General features: G+C 43.5%; 2 protein-coding genes across 8 annotated transcripts in view; both read left to right on the top strand.

The window, feature by feature from the left end:
- The window catches only part of LOC142813947 (uncharacterized), a 57,243-nt gene extending 38,252 nt beyond the window's left edge, over positions 1-18,991 (top strand). Inside the window, exons 2-7 of the mRNA XM_075891899.1 lie at positions 7,274-7,434; positions 7,974-8,074; positions 9,003-9,103; positions 11,811-12,011; positions 14,890-14,953; positions 18,902-18,991. Coding sequence (XP_075748014.1) covers positions 7,274-7,434; positions 7,974-8,074; positions 9,003-9,103; positions 11,811-12,011; positions 14,890-14,953; positions 18,902-18,921 — 648 coding nt within the window. The 3' untranslated portion in view covers positions 18,922-18,991. The remainder of the gene's footprint in view (positions 1-7,273; positions 7,435-7,973; positions 8,075-9,002; positions 9,104-11,810; positions 12,012-14,889; positions 14,954-18,901) is intronic.
- The window catches only part of rols (zinc-RING finger and ankyrin repeat domain-containing protein rolling pebbles), a 469,239-nt gene that overhangs the window by 173,260 nt on the left and 275,470 nt on the right, over positions 1-20,509 (top strand). The window lies entirely within an intron of this gene.

Here is a 20,509-nt window from a genome sequence, read left to right as displayed (position 1 = left end):
GTGTGTTCCGCTAGCCTTGTGGCTTGTGCTATGTGGTAACCGAATCTGCGGACGGATAGAAGCTGTATAACGTGCCGGTATATTAAGCCTCCTGCATCGTACAATGGCTGGCTCTCCGTGTTACCGAGAGAGATCCTCGCTCCCGCAGTACTGATGAACGTTATACACCAGTAACTCGACAGAATATATATATACATACATACATACATACATACATACATGCATATATATATATATATATATATATATATATATATATATATATATATATATATATATATATATATGTTATCAGCTAAGAAACAGCCACTATCTATACACTCTTGTACACTGATTGCACTCTCGATACACGGATTCTACGAATTGGCGGGCTCTTTCCGCGAAGCTGTTTGTGGCGTCGCTGCGCATGTCGGCCGCCGCGTGTTCTACCGGCTGCCGGTTGTGACACACGAACCAACGCGTCCTCCGCGGATTCTTTACGAGCGACGGGTCGTTGAATGCGGCAGCTTGTGCGCCAGCCTCGTGCACCGCCCGCCCCCTGCGGCCCTCTCAGGGCTGGTCCGCAGTGTTTGTCGCGCCACCGTTGTCTGCGCGATAACTTCTGTGCACTGCCGTGCGATGCGCAAAGCGTTGCCTTCTCTCCAACTCGAGCAAGCGCGGAAATGTGAACGTTTCTGCGTTGCGGAGTTCTGTTTACTGGTCTGCGTATTAAAATAGGAGTACATAGACTTGCCATTCCAAGGAAAAGGTGCGACAAATTGCGCAGATCAAGCCGCGCACGGACAAAAGGGAAACATTCGAGGAATTCGTCGAGAACTATTCTTCTAACGACGCTTAGAATTCGTTGGCTTGGTCAATACGCTGTGGTGGAGCGGGATACCTTCAGATCCTAGTGCGTGCAACTGCGGAATCGTTGCATGCATACGGGAAAGGACAGACGAACTATGGTGGGTAGTGAAGCGACGAGGGTCGTCTCCGGCAGGTCTGCCATTCCCGACAGCCCATTCCTTCTCTTGTTGCCTCATCGTTGTATGTGTGTGGAAGCTGAGTTCGCGGTGTCGCGGACAGTATTTTATCAGGGCCGGCCACAGCCACCTCTAAAGTGTGCCGTGTCGCAGCTGGCCTGTCGGCCTTGCGCCGAGCTTTTCGCTGCTCGCTGCACTCTTCTGCAGCAACGAGCTCGGACAACGGTCTGCCCTTGCCGTATCTGCAGAGTAATATTTTACACGTTTTAGCGTGTAAACTGATTTGTCGCCGGAGGGTGTTTTCGGATACACCCTACTGAAAGGGTGATATCGGAACACCCTAGACCAAAAATGTCAAGCAAATTAAAACTTGGGGTGTTAGTGTGTTCTTACACTTTAACACCTTCTGCGAGGTTGTTCGAAAGATGAGTGCAACCTGCTATACCGACTCTCGCAGAACCTCGAATGTGCAGGCACGAGACACGCTATTGAAGACTGCAAAGGGTAATAACGGAGAAAGTAATCTGTAAAGTCCGCTTCACAAAGAAGGCAAGTTGCTTCTATATATATATATATATATATATATATATATATATATATATATATATAACTCACAGTCAAGTAGTGATAATGAGGGATTGCTGATACATTGATTCTTATCTCTAGAAATGTGATATGCTTGGGAAATTTCACGCGTGGTTTGAAGCGGATGCCGGAACAGTACACTCGTTTTTTCAAACGACGGTTGACACTTGCAGGAATGGCAATGTGAAGCTAACACGGAAAAAGGACTACCTTTTAAGGAACTCAAATGCTCCCCGAGGCGTATATTCAAACATCGCCCGGTCTGGCTGATGTACATGCGACCGCACGTTAGCGGTATGCTATACACCACTCCTATACAACACTTAACAAATTGTTTTGCATGTTTCTGCAAACATCTTCTACTTTTTGACGCGCCCTGCGCCCTCCTATGCACCATGGCGCATATACGGCCCAATTTTTTGGGTGCAGAGAAAACAACGCGCACACCAAACCGATTCCCCACACATTTCAGCCCATGCGCCAATTTATGAATGTAAGAGATGAGGGCCACGCGTTTGTTTCCTTTACTGCATTCCGCAGAAACGCACGCACGTTTATCACCGTTTCTCACCATCCGCAGAAGTCTCTCACACACCGATGCGATTAGATACGGTGGGTACCCAGCCCCGAATAACCGTCCTAGCTGCGCTAAGAAACCACAGTGCACCGCATGTGGATGCAGCTTTTTTCGAGCGCTGAACGAAGGCATGACAGAACTATTCCTCGTTTTATAAGCTTGGAATAGCTAGACGAGTAATTTAAAACGGGTTTCGCGGGTCGAGGGTTATATTGCCAGCAAAGATGAGTGCCTCCAAAGAATGGAGAAAGGTCTAGATATTGCAACTTATGATTACTCGGAACCTCCGACGTGAACTGGAGGCCCATGCCCTCCATCTCTAAGCATGCCAAAGTAGTGTCATAGTTCACTGCAGAACATTCATTTACAAAAATCAGATAATCATCAACGTTTCTGAAGATTTTGGTGCCTGACGGTAGTATATTGCTCAAGGCGGTGTCCACCTTCCCTAGGAAAATGTTGCTTCACCAGATTTCTGCATGTACAGGTTTCCAAGCCATATGACGAAGTGCGTGCAACTGCGGAATCGGTAAAACGTCAAAAAGTGCGTGCAACTGCGACTTTAGGTAAAACGTCAAAATTTCTGTGTGTGTGTGTGTGTGTGTGTGTGTGTGTGTGTGTGTGTGTGTGTGTGTGTGTGTGTAGACACCAGAAAAAAATAATCGAGAGGAGTCTGGAGTGGAGAATCGAACGCGGAACCTTTGCATCGTGAATGTGCGGCGTTAACCACTGCGCCGCAGATGAGCACATCCTTCGACGTTAAAACGGCAAGCTATTTATATCTACCCCTTACCGCTGTTGACGGGCATGTTGGGGAGTATTATCGTGTTGGTAGAATTACGAACAAGATGGCGCAATAAGCGCGCGCCACCACATCGCGCAGCAGCGCGCGCTCTCATCTCCCACGCGTACTTCGGCCCACGGAGATGAGGGGGGCGACGCTCCCTCCCCCGCTATTATCTCGCGGTGGGGATGATCGTACGTCTTAGCAGTCTTTGGGCTTTATCTGGAACGATTCTGTTGTAGTTACCGCGCGCACAAAGGTCACTGCAATCATTGCATGGTCTCCGTTTGGAAAAACAGCGCGCTTTTCAGACAAAGTGAAGTAACAACTGAGACGCTTATTCGCGTGCATCTGTACCATCCAGTACGTTTTGTGCGTAATTTGTGCGTGAGAAACGTGGGGCATGTTTCGACCTGCTTGTCATTCTGCGCGTCACCTTCCAATATCGCGCTTATTGCTTCGCTTTTGTGGCAAAGCTGTGACTATTTAATAGCATACGCGTATTGTAGTCTACTTGTTCGCCGAACCTTTGCAAAATCAGTATTTCTATGGACGCAATAAATGGTTTTTCGGGGCGTGATTTTGCACTCTTCACGTAAATCAGCAGTTTTTCTCGTTTCTTCGGGAATGCTCCGTAAGCATTGCTTTCTGCTGCAAAGCTAGAAATATGGCGAACGTTACTTCTGCCCCATTGTCGTTCAGGCTTCCCTACGGGTTATTAGCAATAAACAAGTAGGCCTTTTGCCGATATCGAGCACTGCGAATCGATCGACGCGTCATTGCACACAGAAACCGCAAAACACCGCCACGAGGCCGATATGGCCACAAGCTGAACCCAATAAAAGACACCATCTGAACACGAGATGACCGAAACCCTTTGTAGCGAATGTCACAAGTCTTGCTGGGCAAAAACAATCCTTCGATTTCCAGCGCGAAGCAAGACGGCTTAAATTGTCGAATGTTGCAAGTGATTGGTTCTTATGCTCACTCTTCTCGACACGAGGAATTCGTCTTGGCATTGCTACAAGCGAAGCTTGCGACGGAAGAAAGTGCGAAGGAACGCCGTCGGAAGTTTCCGGGAAACCTCATTGTTGTCTGTAGCCCAGCTTTGTCCTCTTTTGTGCGACTGCTGGCGCATTTATTACGCTCCCCCCTCGCATGTCTGTCCCTTTGTCTCTACTGCGCCGAGCACCCTGTCCCAGCTTAAGCGGCAAACCAGCCAAAGTGTGGGCAACGCACAATTCGTGCGTCGAGCCTGTGTGGGGGAAAATCGCCCTTTGTGTGCGGCCAGTGCGCACGACTTCGCTGCGCTGAATGCGTGGAAATGGCTTTCGAGAAATCTGCGCGGCGATAATGACTCGGAGCCCCGTGAAGAATTGGAGAACATCTTTCGCAAGACAGGAGAGAGAGCATATCAACGTAAAAGGACGGAAGGTGCCGTCACGCTTTCTGTTCTCGCCTTGGATTCCGGATATGAGATAGAACAGGCATGGTTGTCATTTTGAACCATTTTAGCCGTGCATTGTGACTTCGAATTGGCTCAGTTATAACTTTCAAGAACGTTCAGTAAAGGTGAGAGCGGCAGTCGCAGGTAAAGAAATGGACCTCATCAGTCTATATGCCGATCGTGGAGCCGTGATTGAGCACTGTCAGTGACATGCATAGCGATTTTATGCCTTGGCCCAGTTGTGCGATGCGACGATCGATGCTTTTGGAGAGCTCGGGGCTGGCTTGCGGCAGGCTGGTCACGGAGCCTCGGGGGCCGAACCGAAGCGCTGAAGGCGGCAGACGTCGGCGGCCATGTGCAGCTCAAACTCGTGGATGGCGTCGCAGAGCGTCAACACGTGAATCCGGTCACCCGACCCAACACGGTGTGCGCGTCCTTGCTTGATCCACTTCGGGGGATTGGCCATGAAACTGGCTGCTGTAACAAGGGAAAATTTTATAGTTTAGACGAAAGAAAATGAATTATTTGGTCCTCTAAGGATTATGTGAGTACTGAATGGCGAGGTGCTGCGTCGCCATATGAAATACCATCAAATTCGTCTGAAGTGCAATTTTTTATTGGAAATAACTGAACAATTAATTTTTCTTGCGTCTCTCAGAAATTCGCAGAGGGCAATGCGACGCGCTGCGGCCCAGAGAAGAAGCCACAAGAAAAAAGCATATTTTCAGAATAATTAATTTCTGAAATAAAATTTAAAAATGCTTTTTTCCAAGACAAGTGAAGCGATGCACACTGTAAAAAATATCCGTGTTTTAACGTCGGAGCAGACCGTAGAAACTACAGAGTAACATCTGTTTCCTGAAAAATAGCGAGACTGGACGTTTAAAGCACAAACTGTGCTGCGGTTTATGGGAAACAGCAGGAGTTGCCGTAAAGCAGCAGTCGATGTTTCCGTTCTTTCGCTCCTTCCGTAAAACACCAGAAAAACGTATGTCTTCTGTACTTCAAGAACACGCTTCCGTGATTTGTGTGCACGGCGACATACTGGCTGAACTTTGACCATTCCCCCCGTTCGACAATGATACAGTGAACTAGAACAGAAAGTTAAGCGACAGCCATGGGCAATGCCTTGAGAGAGCTGTCGGCGACATACTGGCTGAACTTTGACCATTCCCCCCGTTCGACAATGATACAGTGAACTAGAACAGAAAATTAAGCGATAGCCATGGACAATGCCTTGAGAGAGCTATCGTGGCGGGTGGCTAACGTATACATACAGCGGCAACGCTGCAGTCGCCGACTAAGATGAGGCGTCCCACAGTGTGTAAGGAATGCGCAGATTCGCATTGTACGCTCATGGAAAGTCAGAAAACGAAGACGGAAAGTGTGATAACTGGGCAGGCTTTGATGAGGAAATTAAGCTTAGAGCAACATTGGGTTCGAAGATAGACTAAGAAATACGAGAGAATGAGGAAGAGAAACTGTTCATTAACTCACAATGGAGAAAAAGAGCTGCATGCAGGATCACTGGAAAGTGCCAGTATGGATACATATATATATTCGGAGAGGCGGAGAAGGATAGCAGCGGTAAAAAAGAAAAAGAGAACGTTTCAGAGTTTTTACCGATTAAGGAAGAGGATAATTACAGCATTATGATACTTCACCGCAAGGGAAGCTAAATTTACTATTAGTAGCGAAGTCGGGTTGCCATAAAAAGTTATAAAGCGAGACGATATGGTGGGCCAGCCTTCGTTAGTGTGGTCACACTGACGAAGGCTGGCCCATCAGCCGAAACATTTGTAATTAGTAAAGGTGTTTCGGCGTACGTCGTGCTTTTTCGCTTCCGATATATATATATATATATATATATATATATATATATATATATATATATATATATATATATATATATATATATATATATATATATATATATATATATATATATATATATATATATATATATATATATATATATATATATATATATATATATATATATATATATATATATATATCGTCGAAAGGCGCTGCACTTCGTTTTCAATCTTGCAAGATTGAAAGCGAACAGGTACTTGTACTGCGTCTATGAGACTTTATTGACAAAAGATAGTGAAAAAAAAACATACCCGTCCAAGAATCCCTGCATATATGTGAATCTTGATGGTGTGCATAATAGTTTACGTTTTTTTTTTTTCGTCACATCGTGAGAATGCACGACACACAGAAGAAGAGACAGTGTACATGTTCTCCTATTTTCGTTCCTTTTTTTTTTCGTGCTTGCAAGCCTTGACTTGTTTAGTGAGAGCAATCCTATAATCGTAGCTGCGTTGTATAGTTGGCACACCAATTAACACGCAGTCAATGAAACACAGTAATGAAGTGTATTTTAAAAGGGTGCGGTTTGCTGTTTCTTTGTATGAACTCGTTGTTTTCACGCTGTTTCGCACCGTCAAGCCTACCATGCAAGCTCAAGCCCAATAATAAAATTTGGAAGGCTCGGGGAAACGTTTGTTCTTTTTATGAATTCATGAGTCTACTCGGTGAACACCGACGGCGACTTCACTTCGTCACCGAAGAATTCATCGGTTGTTGAATGGTTCTCACTACCTGCGACGAGAACATCGATTCTTCAGAACTATTTCCCTTTACACCACTTTTCCTGAATAACCGATAAATTTTTTGCACCACCATAGCTCTTCCCAACCACAACAGGCCAAAAGAAAAAAAAATGCGTTGATGGTCACACAAAATAACACGACTGCTGCGGTGTGTCCGGCCATCACTGCCCAATAGAATGGGTGCAAGATAGCATCGGTGCATCGTGGTGTCGGCTAGAATACAAAAACAAATTGTAGGCAGGCGCTAAAGTAGTCAGTTTGCCCCAAAGGGAGCGTCGCGAGTTCGATTAAAAGCCGCACCACCCGCCGGTGCCGTTTCAGCTGAGCGCCTCCCTTCGTAGCCTAAGAGGGCGCTACGAGCGTCGTGTACATCAGTCACGGCTGCATCTGCTCCCACAAAAACGCCGGATTGCCCCGGAACTTCTCTTCCTGCCTCCAAGATTCCTGTGCGCAAGGTCAGTAAAGCTGCTAAGACTCTTTTGCAACCAAAATCTTCGGGACTTAAAGCACAGAAGCGAAAAAAACCCCACAACGAGGACGCGCCCGGGGTACGTTCAAGGCTAGGCCTAACAAAGCACCCGCGCCGACCCAACACTGGCGCGGGCGCAACGCCGGCTACTAGTGACCCCAATGCCGAAGTGCCCATGATGCTGTCCGCGTTCGACATGGACACCACACCACCTTTGAGTGCAACAGACAAAGCACACGTGTTTTCCATGCCTGCACCGCTTGCAAGTCATACGTTCATTACTACAAAAATAGGTGTAGGAGACGACAGGGGCAGGAACTATCACTTGGCTGTGTGTAAACTTATTTTGCCATATTTGGCGGAATCTGAGTGACAGCCGTGAGGTACGATTGGTGCTCGCATTTTGCATGCAGGTTGTGTTGCATCTTGTTATTGATTTACGTGCTCAGGACCAAGTAGTGCTAGCAGTTCATTTGTTTGGTTCCTCACTTGTCAAGTTTTTTGGCGCACTCTTCACTTGTTCAGCTCAGTGGTCTCTGGCACCCTACGTGGTCAAGGCAGGCGGCTATTGTCAGAGCTCTCTCACCTTCCTGCGAAGTCCATCACCTGGCACACATCACAATCAGGTAGGCATTTATTTCACCGTTATCGATCATTACCTATCTTATAAACAGTTATAAGGTGCACTCGCATGCCACAGCTCATACGAGCTAGGCATGTAACATGTCTGTCGCTATTATAAGGTGAATAATGAAACACGTGTTTGCCATGCTTGCATCGCTCATACATACCTTATTACTAAATTAGGCACAGAAAACAGTAGGGGTAGCAACGGTAACATTACTGTGCGTAGGCATATTTCAGTGCATTTTGTGGATTTTTAGTGTCGGCTATGAGGTACGACCATAGTGCTCGCACGCTGTGTTGCACCTTTATTGAGTTGCGCATGCAGGAAGCAGTACAGTGAACAGTTTAATTCTTCGGAATTATATGAAGCATTGCTTGCACTCAGCAATAACGGCATTTTTCCTTTGTTAGTGTCACTTAATTGTATTATTGTGGTGAAGCCTGCTGTTGAGTTGCATCTTTGTAGTTTGAGGATGTCACAGGTCTGTTTGTGCACGCACTCATTAGTGATCTCCTCGGTGCCCATGCACATGGCTGTTATAAGGTGCACTTGTAAGCCGGATCAGCAGGAGTCTGCTGTCACGTACACACCAGGCGTGTACGTGTCTTTGTCGTCTTATCGAGCGCAGACAAAGCACTCGTGTTTTCCATGCCTGCATCGCTTGCAAGTCATACGTCCATTACTACAAAAATAGGTGTAGGAGACGACAGGGGCAGCAACTGTCACTTGGCTGTGTGTAAACTTATTTTGCCGTACTTGGCGGAATTTGAGTGACAGCCGTGAGGTACGATTGGTGCTCGCATTTTGCATGCAGGTTGTGTTGCATCTTGTTATTGATTTACGTGCTCAGGACCAAGTAGTGCTAGCAGTTCATTTGTTTGGTTCCTCACTTGTCAAGTTTTTTGGCGCACTCTTCACTTGTTCAGCTCAGTGGTCTCTGGCACCCTACGTGGTCAAGGCAGGCGGCTATTGTCAGAGCTCTCTCACCTTCCTGCGAAGTCCATCACCTGGCACACATCACAATCAGGTAGGCATTTATTTCACCGTTATCGATCATTACCTATCTTATAAACAGTTATAAGGTGCACTCGCATGCCACAGCTCATACGAGCTAGGCATGTAACATGTCTGTCGCTATTATAAGGTGAATAATGAAACACGTGTTTGCCATGCTTGCATCGCTCATACATACCTTATTACTAAATTAGGCACAGAAAACAGTAGGGGTAGCAACGGTAACATTACTGTGCGTAGGCATATTTCAGTGCATTTTGTGGATTTTTAGTGTCGGCTATGAGGTACGACCATAGTGCTCGCACGCTGTGTTGCACCTTTATTGAGTTGCGCATGCAGGAAGCAGTACAGTGAACAGTTTAATTCTTCGGAATTATATGAAGCATTGCTTGCACTCAGCAATAACGGCATTTTTCCTTTGTTAGTGTCACTTAATTGTATTATTGTGGTGAAGCCTGCTGTTGAGTTGCATCTTTGTAGTTTGAGGATGTCACAGGTCAGTTTGTGCACGCACTCATTAGTGATCTCCTCGGTGCCCATGCACATGGCTGTTATAAGGTGCACTTGTAAGCCGGATCAGCAGGAGTCTGCTGTCACGTACACACCAGGCGTGTACGTGTCTTTGTCGTCTTATCGAGCGCAGACAAAGCACTCGTGTTTTCCATGCCTGCATCGCTTGCAAGTCATACGTCCATTACTACAAAAATAGGTGTAGGAGACGACAGGGGCAGCAACTGTCACTTGGCTGTGTGTAAACTTATTTTGCCGTACTTGGCGGAATTTGAGTGACAGCCGTGAGGTACGATTGGCGCTCGCATTTCGCATGCATGTTCTGTTGTGTCTATTGATTTGCGTGCTCAGCAGTTCATTTCTTTGGAATTGCACGACACATTGCTTACACCCGACAACATTGCGAATTTGCACGTCACTTAGCCATACTACTGCTTAACTGCAGCTAATCCAGCATGGGAGTCCTTGTGTGTACCCAAGAAGTTGGTGTATGGCAACAGAATCAAGCGATCGCATATGCGAAGTTTTGGGTGCCCTATCTTGAAGCCACCCATTTCCATCTCTTGCGCGTACTACTGGCAGGCTACGGTGCAATTCATACTTGGTATCAACTGTTTGATTAGTCAATATATCACAAAAAGCTTTAAGTAATTGTTTAAAGTAATTATGTTTCAAGCTAAAATTTTAAAGTAATTGTATTCAATATTGGACCTGGCTGCACTTGAGAGGCTGAAGCTGCTTTCACATATGTGCAAGATATGAACATCTGTTGTCAACATTAGCGATATAATGGATAGCATTACTTAAGTTGTGAACATGTGTAATGTTGGAGCATATGCTAAGCTCACTTTTGACTGCACATTCAGGAATAGCCTTTTAAGAGACCCAAGTTGCGCAAGTATGGGTGCAGTTTTCTGTAGAATTTGTGCAGTTAATGTTACAGTCTCCGTCATTATTTCTTTTCCTTGCGCCGCCTGCTTCAACTTAGTTTAAACATTTGTAGCAGGTCAAGAATATTTATATTCACTGTGCTCTTATATAGAGGACTGCTTAAAAAGCATTGGCTAATGTTCATATGAAATTGAACATAACCTGACATGCTAACCAGATATTGGAATGATTCTACTATTGTAGACTGTAAGGTATTATTACCATTGTAGCAGTGTTTTTATTATAAAATTGGGCGGTCTGAAAAAGTGCACAAGCCAGTGAATGTAATTTAGCAAAATAAGTGCTCTACCTTCATTGCAGCCATAACATCAATGAAGAATGCCCACTTGCCGGCATTGCGCACAGACATTTTCAACATTGACCGACTACTTCGAGCACTACCACTATCACAGCAGTGTGTTGGGCGGTGCCCTTTGCCCTTGTGAGCCTTGTGGAGCTTTGTTTAAAAACTATCAGAGCCTAAGAAGTCACGTCTTCAGACATCACAAGAAGCGATGCAGCAAACAGACTGATGATGCGTTTGTCTGCTCTGTGTTGTCATGCGGGGCGAGTGTGCCTACTCGCACGGAGCTTCTTGGTCACATAGCTGCCCATCTGGAGAGTGGAATTGATGCTGTTATGTGTCCTTTTGTGGGTTGTGGTAGTGTGCTGAGGTCAGCAGGTTCCTTCAGAACACATGTTTCAAGGTATCACCGGGGCAAAACTGCAACACAGTGCACGGAAGTACCTGAAATTGAATCCAGTTCAGATCAAGAGCACAGTAGCACACCCCCTGCTGATGTTGGAGATAACTGTGAAAGGGAGTCTGGTTGTGACAGCGATTTGCCGCTGAACCCCTTTTTTTTTTTATAGTGATGTCATAATCGTGGAGTGCACGCCATTTTCCTGCTCATATGCTTTGGTGTTTACAAAAACAAAAGGAGCCTTTTTTATTTTGCAAACAAAATCTGTTGCAATCAATGCTCTATCTCGTCCACTTCTTTTTTTCTTGTCTATGTGGTTTACGTCCCTACCTTTCTTCAGCCTGAACCTACTAGCCAACAACATGTTCTAGTAAGCTGGTGCAGTAGTTTCAGGGTGGTATTCCCCACCAGTCTGTTTTTTGTCTTCTTTTTTTGGCGTGTCACAGCTGTTGCACTCAATTGTAGGGTGGTAATATAGTTCTACATTTCAATCAGTTTTCACTTTAATATCTCTACAGATGAATTCATCTATTATCAAGTAACTGTTATTTACTTTGATTTTTGGAATAATTGCAGGAAATCTTCCAGGAGAGGATGGCGGCCTGTGCGCCTGCATTATTTCAGATGATGGAGGAGGCGCCGACGAAACATACTATGGAACTGGTGGTGCGCGTGAGAGACGAAGGACAAAGAGAAAAAGCAGTCCAGGTAGCTGTGCTACCATTCCTCTGCGCGCATTTTAAGGAAGACAAGAACTACCTTTACCAAGTATTTGAAGTAAGTTTCACTTTGTTGCATTATGTTAGTACAAAACTGGCCAGTAACATCTTTTCAGAAAGTGATGTATTGGTTTGTTGAGAACAGCTTTAGGTTCTAGATTTTATAGAATACAGTCGATCCCGGGTATATCAAACTATGATATATCGAATTATTGGCTATATCAAAAAGTTGAGAGATCCCCTTGAATTTCCCATGCAAAAATACGGGACTGCTGTACACATCTATCGAACTCACGCACAGCAGAACATCCGCTAAATTGAACTCTGAGCCACGCTAAAGCCCACAAATTGCATTTTTCCTAACAAATAATGATCATTTATAGCCACAATTCGACAAGTTCCGATCCCTTTTCGCGTGCAAGTGACTAAAAGGGGGTGCTGAAAAGTGAAACATTGAAACTCCATCTTGCTGATCTAGCTCGTTGCACAGCACTTGTGAGTGCACCGGTATGCTTGATGTGCGATCTGCAGGTTTTAACGTGGGGGCATGGTGATGACCGAGGGCACCAAAACGAAGTGGAATGACTTAAGGAAGTTTAGTGATCTCATTGCGATGTTCGCATTCAATCGTGTATGATGGCATGTGGGACTGAAAAGCGTGGCCTTCGAGATGTGCAACTTCATGAGGTATTTTGGTGCTTCCGGTTTTAGAACGCTCATTTCGGAGGCTACGCTTTTTTCTAGCTTTCCGCACCAAAGCAACAGCTGTCGGTTACAAAATGACAAAGCCACAAGTGACATCGCTATCACCAACATGCTGACGGTGGGAGCTTGCTCGTTTGTGGGCAGCATCGCCTTTTGTGGCTTGTGGACCTGTGTACTTCTCGCCTCGTTACTGATAAATCATCATTTGGAAGTCGGCGCTACACATTGATACGCTCGTAGCGATAAAAATCATGGCTGGTGCTAGGAGCGACCTCAAGTAAAGCACAGTCGTGAACTGTTTCTTTGCGGGCTTTGTGCCAGGTGACGACTTTGAGTGCGTCATGACTGCTGTCAAGGGCGTACAATGCCTCAGTAAATTCTATGCCTTGTTAGTGTTTTCGGGCACCATCTCGGACAGCGAGCGGCTTCATTGGAGCAGAAGACGACGTCGCTGGTTCTGACTGCATGGATGCCGAGATGATGCCCAATGTTGACGGTGCCGTGGAATTATTGCTTTCGCCACCAACGCTCTACGGAGCTTACATTGGCATTCAGTGCCACTCAGCGCTGTTGTGGCCAAATGAGCTGAATTTGCTTACTTGGAAGGGTCCAGTGATATTGAGGACAACTGAAACTTGGTGGCACGCAAAAAGAGAGAAAAGTTTACAGACTATTTTCAAGTGAAATGAAGTGCGATAACTTGCAAAAGTAGATGTTCAGGCCTTGTTCTTTATCATATTGTGAGAGAATCATTCTTTAAGTGCTTGTTAGGATTTCAAAAAACTGTTTTTAGGTCTGAGATGCTCTAATTTATGCCTTAAATACACATATTTTGTGTTTCGACTCATCGATATATTGAACTACATATATCGCGATCCCCTTCGAGTTCAATATATCTGGGATCGACTGAATGCTGTGCAGGTTTTTAGCACAAAACAATAGCTTTTTCAGTTGAATTTTGTGAAAAAAGCTGCTTTTGTATAAAGGAAAATTAAACTTTGACTGCTGAAATCAGTTTTCTTCTAATTTCACAATTTCTGAACTTTGAGCAGACTTAACTTTTTTACACTTCTTAATCGATGTATTTTCTTCCCATAAAGAACAAGTGCAATGCTACCGTATGAGAATTTAGTGACCGCTGCAGCAAAATTTTTTGACAGAACAAATATGCTAAACATCCAAAAATACCTAATTCATGAATTGCTGGACACAAGTTAAAAGGAGGATAGTGTAGCTTTGCATATCTTTTGCCTTTGTGCTTCATTTTAAGGTAATTTTGGTGGCTTTGTACAGCAGCATTATTCATTAAAATTACACCGGAACACGCGCTTTGTCACAAGTATCAGCATTTGAAGATAGTGTAAAAAAAAGGCAATTTTCAATTTTTTTGTGGAACTTACTTTGGTTATCCGCATTGTGTCGTAGTCACAAAAATGTTCTGAAAAAAAAAATACACTGCCCTTGAGCCAACAGTTAGTGCGGGCAGGTGCCATTGTTTCATCAGAGCCACTAGGATAGGGAGTGAAGTCCCCAAGCATCCGACTATAAAGTTCACAGAGTGAATGAGAAGGAACGTAGCGCTGTGAAAAGTGAGACTTCATGCAACAAAAACTGTGTTGGGGCATGGTGCACGCATGGTGAACCACAGTGCACAAACTTGGTTTACTAGCCTTTTTCAGGCTCAATGGGAAAAAAAGTGTTTGTGTGCAATCAGAGTGCTCCACATGCACAAAGCATTAGTTTTTTGCAATGCACTGCAGAACAATGTTTCTCGTCACTTTGGCTGTAGTGCCTCATTACGACGCAGTGAGGAGGGCACTAAGAATGGGAATAGGCCAGAGTTGTTGCAAGATGTTGCTCACTTTGTCCCTTGCTGTCGCACATGCAAAATAATTTTAAGCAATACTATCACCACTAACATTGATATATTGACCTGCAATCATTCAGAGTTGTCTATGATGTTGCTGTAATCCAAAGAGAAAAATGAATCAAAATGTGAGCAGGTTTTTTTGCGTGCTCGCTATCCATTCTACTTTGCTCTAAAATTGTTCCAAGTTTCAAGGCTCCTAGGTAGGTAATTTGTACTTGGTGCACACAGCCTGCAATAGACCAGGAACCATGGTGGAAAACGGAATTGCAGGGATCGCATCTCTGATTTATATATTGGAATGGCCGCAACTGTACATATCTCTTTGTGCTTTTGTGTACATGGGATATTTTTGCTCATCCAGGAGGGAACAAGCATCACTGAAAAGCTTGCCGAGTTGCCATCAACGCCTACAATCATTGCACTGGGTGAGTTCCCTTGTCGATATCATTATGTGTTGATTGTTGTGCGAGGAGGTCAAGTAAATTGATGACATTTTACAACATGAGTGTGAGCCTAACTCCAGCTACAAGGTGCAGTAGATACTTATACACTTAAATAACAGATGTTGTCGGAGGAGAAGAGTGGAAGATGAGGGCAGACCTGCAACTGGGTTTTATTCAGTACACTCATGCAGGGAACCTGCGTTCATTCTGATAGTCTGAGTGAAGTATCACAGACACAATCATTGCTTTTGTTCATTAGGAAAAAAGCCTAGGCAAGCTCAAGTGCCATTGGGTCACAACTGCATCTCAATTCTTGTCTTTGCCAGTAAAGTCTGCCATGGTTTACTAAAAGTAAACAATTCGTATGCATTTAAGTTGGGCAGGTGAGAACCTTGTCTGGTCTTTATCAAGGGCTGGTGTTCCCTACATCATTCATTTATACATTGACCTGTATGACCAATGTTAACATTCCTCCATGTCTGAGTGACTTCGTTATCCTACTTGACGAGCGCACGTCGAACTCAGTGGGGTGGCACTTAGTGCAATCTTGCACACCTCATAGAGGCAATGCGGGGTCTTAGCATTTACCTTGAACGGCACAGAAGAGTAACCTTCACCCACAAACTAGCTCACCAGACAAAATGCTGTGCTTTAATATTAACCCAACTTTAACATCAGATCATACATTCTGAACATATTTACCACGAGCATGTGAAGACTTATTTTATGATTGTGCGTATTCGAAGACTGAAAAAGGCCATTGCACATTTTTTCAAAGGAAGCCTTGGAAAAATTTTGGGAGCGTACAAACCACTAGTAGGGTGTGTAAAATTGCACTAAGTGCCACACCTTTTAGTTTGTTAGTTGCTTATCAAACCAGGAGGAATGTTTACATCAATCAAACAGGCCAATATATATATGAACGGCGCAGGGAACACAAGTTGTTGATTCCTGACAAGGGTCTTATCTGCCTCTGACTTCAGTGAAAGTCCATTGATTACTTGTCAGAAACTATGACAGCCATTACTGGCAAGAATGAAATTCGGAGATGCAGCCTTGACCAATTGGCTCCTAAGCTTGCTGAGGTCTTCTTTTTTTTTTTCAGGAGGAAAATGATTGGGCCAGCGTATTTGGCTCAGATTGTACAAGAATTAATGCAAGTCTATGATGCATAGATGAGGAATTTGCAGACTGTAGCGTGTAACCATACGTGTTCTAAATGAAGCCCATTGACGAGTCTGTACCCATCCTTGTGCTCTTCTCATATGTTTCATTTGAACCACACCTTGATAACCTTAAAGGGCTCCAACACGAAAAAGGGCAGCAGGTGCGAAGGTGGCCAGAAGTCTCGCACAAGTGTGCACACAAAGATAATGAAGTTGGCCCAGAAGCTGCGTTTCAATCAGTGAAAGTGTGAGCATGAATCATACACATTTTCTGATGATATCCGGTTATTAGAGCTGAATATTATCTTGATTGTGGCTTTGCATTTTCAATTTAATTTGTTTGTAAGTATTATGAGCCTGGCGTTTTCTTTTTTTTTGTCCTTCGGAGTGTAGTCAAAATATACTGCTATTATTTCACAAGAGCCAGCACATGAAAATGCACTCTCAATTGAGATTTCTATATACTGTGAATTGTGCCAAGGACATATAGTATGTTGTGAAAAGAGAAAAATGGAAGGTTTGGCCTTAATTTTATCCTAGTTATCAATCTCACTGATGCTTCGTTAAAGAACCCCAGGTGGTCGAAATTTCCGGAGCCCTCCACTACAGCGTTTCTCATAACCATATGTGGTTTTAGGACATTAAACCCCATATATCTATCTAATCTCACTGATGCTTATGTTAAACAGGGTTTGGAAATTCATTCATCTAAACCAAGGGCATACACAGAACTTTTTAGGGGGAGGGGGCCCTTTTTGATCTGAACCAGAGGTCTGGGCAGGCAAATGGTAATTTTGCGCTAAGTATTTCATGGAGAAAAAAGTTTGGGGGGAAGGAGGGGAGAGGCACGGGCCCGGTGTGCCACCGCCTGGCTACGAATAAGTGTAGTGTATATTCACATGATGTTTCTTAGTTCAGGTCAAGCTCTTTCAGTTTTTTTACAGGATCCTCAACCCCCCCCCCCTCCCACCTCAGCATAGTGAAAAAAAACATTCTGTGATCAATAAACAGTGCTTAAAAAATTTCACTAAAGCTGCTGCTTGGGCGAGTTGGTTCATGATTAAAATATGTGCCGTCTTTTTTTGCGCTGGTAAATCTATATTAAGAAAGTTCAGCCATAATTTGTAGCTATATGTGGCACATAGAGCTTAACAGCAGAATGCAAAGTTGAAAATCAGTATAGGTATTCACCCGTGCATTCTGCTATACAATAGCAACAAATATTTCTGAAAATGTAACTGCTCATTCTGAGCATGATCAGAGCCAGTGGGAAACTTCTCAGGAGCGCCGGGCAGGCCCTATACATCCTGTGCATTTTTGCTGATTTTAGGTAGTTTTCTCAGTGACTAAAAGGGATATTCATATAATCCATACATCATTTTCTTCCAAACTTTTTGCTCTTTTAACTTCATAATATAGAATTTTTGTGAATTTTTTACCACTAGAGCTTGACTTTTGAGTTAATTGGCATCTATGAAAATTTGTAACACAATAACGGTAAAGTGCATAGCTTCTATTTTGCTTCAGTAGCTGTATACAAAAAAAATAATCAACTGGTTATCTTAAAATACATGGGAAATAATGGTAGCTAAGTAATAAAAAACTGTTTTGAGATATGGAATAAAGTTCAAAAACAGGTGAAAAGTGATCGCACTGTCAGAAACACTGTTCAATTATTTTGTTTAGTAGTTACAAGCTTGGTAATCACTGCCAAAGTCAATTTTTCGCCGTGGAGCCTCTCGCAATGCTTGTCTTGTTTTTTTTTTTTTGTGAGATGTCATTCAGCTCTATCTGCAACGTATCGTCAAGTGTGGTCAACGATTTCCAGCAAATTCATTGTAGTTTGGCCAAGCTTCAATCCTATCTCAGAATAGAGGCTCGTGTGATACTACCATTATTAAATGCAAAAAAAATATTCAATGTCGCCATTTCTAGGACTCTCACCCTAAACAAAGAAAGGAAAGATTCTGTGACTCAATTCCCATTAACTCAACACTTACACTGAGTCGTTCTCACACATTGTTATTCAGTTGCATCAGAAATATTAGTCCATGTCCATTAGAGCATACCCGTTGTCCCCATGTATATACGTGATTCACCTCGAAAGATGCTGAAAAGGCTGGGAGGTTTAACAATAAAGAGCTTGCTGGTTCAGCACCTCAGTACGTCACAGGGATTTATTCACATTAACAAGAAAACTGTACGGGCTTCAACGAAATTTACACTTCCTCAGAACCTTCTTTACCCCCAGCATCTAAGGTTATCGACAAGCACGGCAAATGCAAGGTGTAATGATGCTAGGAGCTGAAAGTGTTCCAACCTATGTATTCTGAAGGCGGATTGTGAATACAAAGGTGCACAGTGTCTTCGGACTGCTTTAGAAGTTACCCGACAATCTTCTATACACAGCTGACTCTAGACAAGCATTTTGACTTTTGTACGTCAGAAAATTAGGCCGTAAGCATAGAGCGAATGCAAGGGGCTTGCACTAGAGTGTGTTTTCACTGGCTACTTCCTTTTGGAAAAACTGGTTTTGAGCCACCAAAAATGCTGTTTATGAAAAGCACGAATGTGGATGCACAAAGGGACACCCCTCCCCAAATTGCAAAGAAAACAAAGCGATTTTTTTTTTCACATTTTGCTCTACCACGTGCCCCTACTTTTTGTATCAAGGGCCATATACATACACAGAGAAGGCATTATAAAGTGTGTGTAAGTTGCTTCTTGCATTCATTTGATCACTTGTTTTTCACATTCTTTTCAGGCATAAACATGCTGAAGTGATGAAGAATGGTGATGTAGCAAGCTACAGCACATGTATTATATGTAAATAAATTCATCTGTGTTTTGTTAATGTTGCATTATTATTTATATGGTATGCAGCAGCAGGGGTGGTTTACACACACACAGTACATAAAGACTGCATTAGTGTAGGTTGAAACAGTACATAAAATTGGACATAAAACTCAATCATGAGAATCTACAGGCAGCCACATAAACATTCCATTCCATCCCGTAAAACATCGGCTTTTCGACAGTACTGGTCAACAAAAGCTTGTGTTAGTTTTTCACAAATTAAGTTACTACCAAAACTAAGTTTATTTTATGCTCAGTGAAACAACTCTTTCCTTCAAGGCAAAGAAACTACACAAAACCTTAGTCAAGCACAGAAAAGCCATTAAACGAAACCAGGTGTTTTACTGAAGCTTCTGTTTTCATTAATAATAACGGAATAATTTACAGCCAGACTGCTCTACAGCGATCTCCGTTTATTCCTCCTCTAAATACAGCAAATTCTGTATTCCTACAAACAGAGTCATGATGTGTTTGAGATAACAGATTTGCTGTGTTTGGGATAACAGATTTGCTGTGTTTGGAATAACAGATCTGCTGTGTTTGGAATAACAGATTTGCTGTGTTTGGGTTAACAGATTTGCTGTGTTTGGGTTGACAGATTTGCTGTGTTTGGGTTGACAGATTTGCTGTGTTTGGGTTAACAGATTTGCTGTGTTTGAAATAACAGATCTGCTGTGTTCAGGAATACAGATATGATGTGAAAGAGAATACGGAAAAATGTATAACAGAGACTTCGTGATACGGAGCCTGCTGTTACTCATTTACAGAATGCCTCCGGCAACGATTTACCAGCAGCTTTTGCTGTGTACCGAGACATTTTTTTTTACAGTGCAAGTAAGAAAAGAAGTGATCGATGTTTTCAGGCTCTTCACAGTGAAAGCATAAAGGAGGTCACACCTTCTTAACCTCCTTATGCGGAAGCGGTGGCACCTCCTTTATGCATGTAGGAGGTGTAACCTCCTCTACGCTAAAAGAAATGACGCTTCTTTTATAAGTAAAAATTAAGAAGAGGAATCCGGCATCAAAATTTTCTGAAAGACACCTCCGATTTGTGAGTTGAGCGCCATTTATTATCCCAATATGAAAACAAAAACACATGACCATATTATTGTACTGGTAACCTAGTTTTCATAGAAGTAATGAAGATTTGCGAAATGTAGATTCAGTAATGAAACCAATATCAGGTATAAGTAACAACACCAAGGGAGCATCACCCATCTCGTTTAAAATTATGCCACGGTGACCTGGCAACCGCACTTTACGGAAGTTTTTAAATGAAGTGAATGCATTTCCAATGGAAGAATCGGAAGGGGTTGCTGAAGCCAGATACACACGGAGAGCGAACCAGTAGCTGCTGAATTATTTAGTGGAAATTTTCGGAAGGTGCAAAATAATGGCAAGGAGCCCTGCACCAAATATAAATGTATAATCCGGTAGACGCACTGAGGATGACCGAGATGATGTCTCTGAGAAAATACCTGCTGTGTCGCCACGCATTGATGAATCAGTGGCAATT

Source organism: Rhipicephalus microplus, chromosome 4, assembly GCF_043290135.1.
Source record: "Rhipicephalus microplus isolate Deutch F79 chromosome 4, USDA_Rmic, whole genome shotgun sequence".
Taxonomy (NCBI): Eukaryota; Metazoa; Arthropoda; class Arachnida; order Ixodida; family Ixodidae; genus Rhipicephalus; species Rhipicephalus microplus.
Note: the sequence above shows the minus strand (reverse complement) of the source record. Positions and strands in the feature narration are given on the sequence as shown.